The 8,996-nt window shown below is 56.8% G+C and overlaps 1 protein-coding gene across 2 annotated transcripts in view; it reads left to right on the top strand.

The window, feature by feature from the left end:
* The first annotated feature begins 175 nt into the window (after positions 1-175).
* The window catches only part of BSN (bassoon presynaptic cytomatrix protein), a 75,114-nt gene continuing 66,293 nt past the window's right edge, over positions 176-8,996 (top strand). The window contains exon 1 of one of the 2 annotated variants that reach the window (XM_083796064.1): positions 176-366. In XM_083796064.1, coding sequence (XP_083652190.1) covers positions 191-366 — 176 coding nt within the window. In that variant the 5' untranslated portion in view covers positions 176-190. Of the gene's footprint in view, positions 367-607; positions 7,721-8,996 lie in introns of those variants that run through there. The other variant, XM_083796065.1, reaches the window with a different exon arrangement.

Here is an 8,996-nt window from a genome sequence, read left to right as displayed (position 1 = left end):
GGCCCGGCGGGGGGGCGGAGCTCCGCCCCTCCCCTCTCCCGCCTGCCTCCGGGCGGGGCGCGCGCGTCCGCGGGGGCGCGCGCGCGCGGCGCATGCGCGGCGGCGGCGGGGCCGGCGGCGATGGCGGCGCGGGGCTGATGGCGGCGGCGGCGGCGGCGCGGCGCTGAGCAGCGGTCCCCGCCCGGCCGCCATGGGCAACGAGGCCAGCCTGGAGGGCGGCGGCGCCGACGGGCCCCTGCCCCCCGCCGCCGCCGGGGCCCCGCCGCCGCCCGCCGCCGCCGCCCCCGGCAGCGCCCAGCCGCCTTCAGCACCGGGCGGCGGCGGACAGCGCCCGGGAGGCGCCGCCGGCACCGCGCCCGCCGCCAGGTCAGCGCCGGGGGGGGGGGGGGGACGGGAGAACGGGGGGCGGCGGCTCGGGGGCGCCGCCGGGGGCCGAGGGGGCGGCCCCGTTACGCAGCGGGGGGGTCGCGGGGTGCGCCGTGCAGAGCGGGACCGGCCCCGAAGCGCCGCCCGCGGGGGGGAACGGGGGCGGGAGGTGGGCCGGGGCCGGGGTCGGGGCCGGGATCACGGCTGCCATCACGGCCGGGCTCGGTGCCGGGCTCGGTGCCGGGGCCGCCGCTCGCACGGCAGCACCCAGGTGCGCTTCGCCGCGAGCCGCCGGCGGGGCGCTCCCAGGCAGGCAGCCCGCAGCTCTCAGCCCCAGTGCGGGAAGCCACCGCCGGGCGGAACCGGCCCGGCTGCTGTGCCTGTGCCTGTGCCTCCTCCTGTCCCCAGAGGACCGCCCGCCCCTCTGCCCCCCGCTGCCTGCCAGCCGCGACCCGTCCGTAGGCTGCCTGCGGCGCTTTCGGATAAACGCTGCCACGGACGGCAGGGGGACTTAGGGGGGTGATTCCCCCCTCCCTCCCTCGGGAGGTTTCCTGGGGGTGCCCCCCTGTCCCTAGCATGTCCCAGGGGCTGGTGCAGGGCCCTGGGCTCCCGCCACCAGTGAGAATCAGGGCGCCGCGACTGCCTCCTGGAAGCAGGAGTTGGGCAGAACCTCGCGTAGGGCTCAGTTCTGGTTTCTCAATGAGACGCGAGCAGCGCCAGCTGAGGTCGGCTTCCGCCCGAAACGCCAGGGTGGTTTTGCTGGCCACGAGCTGCTGGCAGGGAGCTGCCCTCTCTTGCAATTAATTAATGCAATTAGGGACGGGGGCTGGCGGCAAGGGCTGCTGCAGGGCTGGGGGCTGTGCGTGTGGAGAGGCTGCAGGGAGCAGCGCGTCCCCCAGGAGGGAGCGTGGGGGCCAGCAAAGCCTGGCTCAGCCCCGTCCCCAAAAGCAGCGCCAGACCCTAAGCACCCCAGCCCGTGTGCAAGCCGAGGAAAGCCAAAGGCGTTGTTACCCCTCTGCGTGATCCCTCCCAGCTTTGCGTTATGCAAGGAGGCAACCTGGACGCCTTAACCCCGCTATGTTTTGTGTTTTGATTCTCCATGGCCGCGTTCAGCAGGCTGCGCAGCGCGTGCACCGCGCGGAGGTTTCGGAGAGCGGAGGTAACGCGGCATCCTCCCACCCGGCTCCAGCGCTCGCTGCTATTGCTAGAGGAGGTGGAGCGCCGTTACCCGAAGGAACACAAATCGGGTGTGGGTGCCTTCAGACAGGAAACTGCCCCGTACCCCAACAGCCGAGTCCTGCTCTGCTCCTCCGCAGAGACCCCAAAGCACAAGGGATGAGCTGGCGTGAAGGCGCAGCCTGGTTGGCGTGTGGAGAGGTTTGTGGGGCTGGGCAGAGATGGTCCCGAGCTCAGAAATAGCTTGGGGCAGGGTGCTGGATTGCTGGGGGTCCCAAGGAACGGCTGTGGGGGCTGGAGAACAGCGCTGAATTCTTTTCCCCCGACCCCAAAACCGATATGAAAGCAGCAAAGCTGCAAACGTTTTGGAAACAGAGGAGCGATATTAACAGAAGAGGGGAGGCTGGTGGCTAGCACGGCCCCACACGATGCTGAGGGGCTGCCACGAGCCAGGCACGGGTCCTGCGCTCACCGGCACGTGAGTGGCATTGGGCTTTGGCAGCCAGTGGAGCCCGGTGCAAGGACCAGGAAAAGGAAAAAGCATCAGAAATAGGGCTGCGAGAAGTGCTCTGAACTGGAGAAAACAGCTCAAGTTTGGGGAAAAAAAACAGTCGTGCAGCTCTGGTGCTCTGTGCTGCCTGTATGGCAGCTCCCGTGAGCGTGCTGGGTATTGCCTTCAGCGAGTACCACAGCAATGCTGGGCGGTAAGGACGTATATAGCAGCAATTTAACAAAAATAAGAGAGATCAAGTTTCCCCGTTTCTTTGTAAACAGACGCTTTTCACAGGCTGGCACAGATAAGCAGCCACTGTCTGTTCTAACAAGACGGTGCTAGAAATAAATCCACGAAGCGAGTCTGTGATGGAGGCATCCCTGGCATGTACTAAAGCTGGGCCTGCCTTTTCCTCTATATTAAAGTAGCGTTTTTCTGGCCGTTTGCTGACCTTAAGGCTGGCGCTCTGGAGAAGCTTGCAACGCTCCCGCAATTAGAGAGCGCAACTTCATTTGTTATGGGATGTTTGGAGGGCCAAGGGGAGCTGGGGCTGGGGTCGGATGAGGAGGAGAAAACCAGCTATGTAATATTTCAAGCCTATAAAACCCGCCTGAGCGGAACAAAAAGGGAGCGCAACGAATGGCTTACTTGGCTGACCAAGTCAAAATGTTTGCCCTGTTAGGGATCCCACTGGGCTGCTTTTCGCCGTGATGGGCAGGCTGTGTCAGCTGCAGCTGCCCGCAGCAGCGGGTGGGAATTGGATGGTTTTTAAGGTCCCTTCCAAGCCAGCCCGTTCTGTGCTTCCCTCCAGCAGCCCTGGTTTTACGCCTCTCGTGGCTCTGACAGCAGTCCTGCGGCCACTGGGTGCAGGTGGCACAGCTCGGGGTGCTGGAGTGCCTCCGAAACCTCTCCTGTGAGCGTGCTCGTCCGTAGTCAAAATGCAAGGCATCAACTATCAGCGCCTTTATTTCCAAAAGGAGTGCACAGATCCGCAGTCCCCTTCGCAGGTTCGAGTTTCCCGCTGCTGCCATGAACCTCGGCGTTGCTCCGCAGACAGCGGCTGCGTGCTCTTTGCTTTTGCTGCCTGAGGGACTCGTGTGTGCAGCTGCTCCTGCTCACAAAGGAAAACGCAGGAGGGTTTGCAGGGCCCGATTTCCTTCCTTCCTCCCCGTGCCGGTGGTGCGAGGCTGGCCCATCTCAGGAATGCCGTCGGTCGTCCCCAGTTGGGTGCAAACAGGTGTGTCCTGCAGCTGGGGGCAGCTCCCTCCGCGCGCTTCTTTTCAGCTTCTTTTCCTCCTCACCCTGCAGGAACAGCAGCTTCGTCCCCGAGCCTGTCGGATGCACTTTCAGAAGCAAACGCGATGGGGTGCAAATGTTGCTTCCTTTTCTGGTGTGCTGCAGTGGGCTCCATGGCAATGGGAATCTGTTTTTTCGCTAAACGGGGTCTGCAGGAGCAGTGGGGTCCCTGCAACGTGTTCCTGGGAGGGTCCTCGCTCCACCGGCTGAGATTTAATGGGGACAGGGAATTAACTGCCCTGGTGGTGTGGTATCTTGCTGGTTCTTGGCCTCTTACAGCTTGCAAGCATGTGCTTGCTATCGAAGGTAGATTCGGCATCTTCTCTGGGCTGGGGCAGGAGGCAGCGGCTCCCTGCTTGTGGTGGGCTCCCCAGAAGGCAGAGGAACGTTGCCCACTGTGTCACGGGAAGCTGCTGCTAAATGCAAACTTTTTTGTGCGTGTCCGTGTGTTTTCTTTCATCCTTTCTTTTTTTTTTTTTAAAGGCATCACAGCTTGGCCTGAGAAGGAAAGCAGCAGTGTGACACAGAGCCTGGCTGCTGGCCCAGGGTGCTGAGGGGCTTTAGGAAGGCAGGCAAAGCAAAACCCAGAGTTAAGTTGTTGAAGCTAGCTAAATGACAACAAACGTATGTAAACGATGAACGTAACTAAGTGTAGGAAGCTTACCCAGGGGTGTGATGGGATATATGACTGCACAAGGCTTAAATAAAAGCTTCACCTCCTAAAATACGCAGCTTCCCTCAGCTCCGATCTACAGTTGTGCGCTGCACAGCAGACGAGGGGTTCGCGTTGGCCTTATTCTCCACGAGGATGTGATTAAGGAGCTCGGCGTTCTCTTTTGTCAAAAATGATTTAGTTGTATTTCTAGGTCATTGTCTGTAGAAGAAAAATGTGCGTGTGTTAACGCAGTGAAGTGCACAAGGCACCTTCCAGAACGAGGCACGAGGAGAAGCCCTCCCTGCCCAGTAAGGACTGGGGCCATGGGGGGACGGGGGCAGCCGGTGACCGCTCCTGGTCCTTCTCCTGCCGCCAGCACCGCGTTGGGTCAGGGCCGGAGCTGCTGGAGGTGGGGCAGGAGGTGAGGAAGGGATGTCTCGTGGACACTGAGCCTTCCCACCAAGCATCGTGGTCACGCAGTGGTTTCCCTGCTCCATGAGGAGCTCTTTCTCTCCTCCCTGAAGACCGGAGAGGTGCAACCTGCTGCCCACCGTGCCCGCAGTCTTCGCGGCTTTTGTGGCCTGGGCACACGAGCTGAGAAGAGCCATGTCCTGTCGTCCTGCAAGCTTCCTCCTTTCTCCACAGCTCTCACGTGGCCGGGAGGCAGCAAACGGTGTCTGACTCAAAGCGAAGGCGCGTCTCTGTCGCCGAAGGCCGAGTGTTTTGGGGCAGGTGGGGACCGTGAGGTTCCTCGCCTGGCTTCAGGGCCTGCCAGCACCCCAGGCTCTGACGTGGCAAAGCAGTTGGCCGCTCCGAAAAGCTTCCAGAGGAGGGTTTGTCAGTTCCTCTGAAAGCCTTGGGCCAAAGTGATGTGGGCACAGACGTGACGAAACGTGGTGTTGCAGGCGGTCGGCCTGAAGTTGGTGTGCCCTTTTGCTCAGGCCCAGGACGGTGCAGTCACAGAAACGTATGCCGGCCTGCTGGGGCGGAGGGACTTCAAGAGGCCAGACGTCAACGACTGAGAGCTGCCTTTGGACATGGTTTTGACTTCCCTGCGAGCAGCATTTTGCTTTTCACCCCGCTGGGAGCAGGAGCACTGCCTGCCCGCGGCAGCGGGGGCTCACGGGATTGCGGGCCCTGGCCGTGGGGCGAATGCCGAGGAGCTCAAGGGGAGCCGGGGCTGACGTGAGCTGCAGGAAGGGGGCTTCTGGCTCGTGGTGTCCGCTGGCACAACCACGGCACTTCTCAGACTTGTAGCCTGGGGAATGAGGGAATTTAATTGGGAGTTTGGCTTTATAATGGAGTTTGAGCTTTGTTAGGGGGTGTTCGGTGTACGTGACCTCCCCTGACGTGCTCCTGGGGTTCTCCTCCTCAGGGTGCTCTACTCCTTGGAAGCCGTACGTGGGCATCAGGTCAACGTTAATTGTCTTCTTACGCTGTTTAATGGATTCAAAGGGTTCCTGTCCCTCTTGTCAGCACACCTGGGTCCATAGTGGACTCCCCCACATGGGAAGAGCCTGTAGCTTGCTTCTTTCCGTCGTCAGCTGAGACATGAGGAGTACGAAGAGATTTTGCTGTATTTAATGTCTGTGAAGGGATGAAATTATATACGGGAATTACGGGAATTACTTTCAAAGATTGACATGTTGGAGCTGTTAACATTTTTTTTTACCAGAAAAAAAAAAAAGCAACACAAATTGCAGCATGGGAAAAACAGGAAAAGCATAGCATATTTTTTTCTTTCATCTCCTAAAGAAAACATTTCAGTTACTGATATGTGAAGCTATGAGTTACAAAGTAGGACTAGTTGAAATTTGAAAATGTATATTAAGTTAAGGTACTTGGTAATTTGCTTCGCTTTTCTGAAAGAAACAAATCAGCTGGTAATGCAAAGCTTATGAAAGGGTTGGGGAAAATGCAGTTCTGAGCTAGATCTTTTTCCACGTTGACTCTGAACTGTACTTTTTCCTTCGATGAAACATGAAATTACTTTTAATTTATTTTGTTCCAATCCCAGTTACATAAACTATTATTTGATTGTACAGCTGGACTGAAAAACCGTAGGAGGTCTCACATTTAGGATTTTGCTGCCTCTTTCTCATTAAGCCTACAGACTGATTTCTTTAAATGCACCTATTAATCTTCTTAGGGAGACAAATTGTCATTTGGTTGGGGGGGGCTTTCTTTTTTTTTTCTTTTTTTATTTTCTTTATAAACTACGCTCCAAGGTCAACTGGCAAAATAAGTGCCGATGCTTTGAAGCCTTTTCAGGTACGTCTGCAGTGCTACCAGGCAATGTGATGAGAGCACGTGCTGACGTGGCAGGCTGGATTTTATCCAGTTCTGTAGGCTGAAACCCATCCCGAGCAGCTCTGCCACCAGGTACCTGCTTGCTGTGGGTTTGCCGTAGCGTCACCGCGGGTGGCAGCAGGTTGGCGCACACATCCTGCCCCGTGCCACCTCCCTGCCACCTGCCCACAGCCTCGTCCCCGAGTGGCCTGCCCAAGAAGTCCCCGTGGAAAGAGGTAATAGCGGTGTGGAGCTGGCACTCCTGTCCTAATGTACCCCTCGTGCTTGGCAGTAATCCCCGAGTCTCTGGCGGGGAGCGGGACCTTTTTTCAGCTTTAATTCTGCAGCATGTGTTGCACCGTTGGCATCGTTTGAGTTACTGCTTCAAGAACCCATAGCACAGTGATGCTTTCCACGGCACGATGAGCTCGCTGCCGTGACCTGTGCTAGTGGTGTGCAAGGCTACAAGAGAAGTGTCATCAGAACAGGAGCTCTGGGCTGGGCTCTGTCCGTGGCAAAAAGCGTGGCCTCAGGCTTGCTAGGCCAGAGCAGGGGAGGCAGGGTTTTCGCAAGCACTTTTTTTCCGTGTGTGTGTTCCCCTCTGCTCGTGTGCCTGCCCTGTGAATCTTCAGCTTCGTGGCTGCCAAACATGCGGGTGAAAGGCGGTGCTGTGCGGCGCTGGCCCTCCTTCAGGCCCCTGCACGGCCAAAGCAGTGCTGCTGCTTGAGCTCCAGCGAGCTTTTCCTGGACTCTTTTCCAGAACAAAAGAAAGAAGCAGAATCACATTAATCCTCTCTTCCCTCCTCTGGCAGATCAGAATTTGGATGGATTTTTGTAAGAAGTTGTATTTTCTTGGTTTTCAGTCCAATCTATCTAGTATCAGGAAAATACACGTGATCGGTGCGAGGGCTGCCAGGTGCGTGTGATCACGGTCGTGTTTGTCCTGGTAGGACCACCTCTAGGACATGTGCTTTTTGAAATGTGTAGATTTTTCACTTATCTCCCTATCAGCTTTGTCTCCTGCCCACCGATGATAAGCCACTGGAATTTGGGTTCCTTTCACCCGCTCCCAGCACGGAAACTGCACCGTCATCGGGGCGAGGAGCTGGCAGGTCTCGGAAATGATTCCTTGGACTGCTGCCCTTGCCGACCTGTTCTGCTCTTCTCATTGCCTTCCAGCAGCGTCACTGAAGCGCGTGGGGAGATGGATGTCCGCCTGCTCTCGGAGCAGACCTGCGGGCTGCGTCCGCGCTGATACGAAGGTGGCAGATGTCTGCAGCAGATAGCGCTGGAGCACGTCGTGTCGGGGCCGGGCGGCTCCGCAGCCCTGCCGTAAATACTCCCGATGCCCGTCTGCGTGAGGAGGCAGTGCTGGATCCTACTTACATCGCTGTAAAGCATTCTGTGCTGCTCAGCGCCTACCCTGGCTGACCCGTTTTGTTTAGGTAGGGCGGCTGTTTAGTTGCAAAGAGTGCAATTTTCCAAGCCTTCTCCATTTCCCCTCTTTCTGCAAGTTGTGTCTGCTTGGAAATCCCACAGGTGGAGAGCAGGCGGGGACGGGCAGGTTGTTTCCATGTGCATCATGTTCGGGGTGCCCCAAGTGCACCTCATGTTCTGCTCTCCTCTCAGTGCTAGGTCCGTGCCTGGGGCTCAGGTGGCACCTGGGCATCCTTGTGCTTTGGACTTCCCATGTGGTCCTTTATCAGAGCAGCCAAAGCCTGTTTACCCCTCGTTACCTTTATTAGACTTGGTTTTGACTGGTTACGCCAAATTATGATAGAACATCAGTTCTTGTTGAACCAGGAAGAAGATGGTCCATATTCCTAAGTTGTAAGCCATTGTTTACCTTAGCCTGGAATTAAAAAGGTATCCAGAAACATCACTCTGGGAGAAAACTCAAAAGAAGCAACTCCTTCGGTATTCCTCTTGTACTTTGTTTTATCTGCCTTTCTTGTCTTGAAGCACCTCCTAGCTGCACCGGTTATTAGATTAGGATCTGATTCCTCTTTGCTGTACAACTCGGTTTCATCAAACCAGTGTCAATAATTGCCAGCTTAATTTTATTTATTATTAACTAAAAACGCAATCCAAAACACTCTGAATTAACAAATTATCATGTGGGGTTTTTTCTTCGAAACATGGAAACAAAGTCAAATAGCTGCTTTGTGTAGTAATAAAACGGCTGCATCTGAATCCAGTTCGCTCAGCGAGCAAACTCCTTAGCCTGGAGTTTTACCTGCTTCCCTTCCTGCAGGGCTGGTGGCTGTCCAGGAGGGCCGTGAGGATGGTTGCATGCAATGGGCAGGTGAGGCTGTCCCTTTGGGGACAGATGGCCTGGTCTGAGGTGCGTGCGGGGACAAAGCATCTCAAAGAGCCTGCGAAACCTGGGTACGTGATGTTTTTCTTCGATCCTGTAAAGGTTTTGGCAGGGGAGCTTCAGACTCTGGTTTCAGAAGTGCCTTTAAACTGAACGGCTTGAAATACTGAAGTTGATGGTGTCTCTTAGCGGCATAGCTAGCGTGCTATCCTTTAGTTTTGCTTTCTTTCCTACTATAAGTACCGCATTTGCACACACAAACGTTTATTCATTCTGAGCTGGGTTTGCTGCTGGTGGCTGGGCTTCCAGTTGAGGCCTCCAGGCAGCGCTGCCCTGAGGTGAGCAAAGAGCCCTGCGCCCGCAGCTTGCCGGCAGCTTTGCCAAGCACCCTGTAGCACGTCGTG

Source organism: Anser anser, assembly GCF_964211835.1.
Source record: "Anser anser genome assembly, chromosome: 12".
Classification (NCBI taxonomy): domain Eukaryota; kingdom Metazoa; phylum Chordata; class Aves; order Anseriformes; family Anatidae; genus Anser; species Anser anser.
This window is presented reverse-complemented; position numbering and strand designations above follow the sequence as displayed.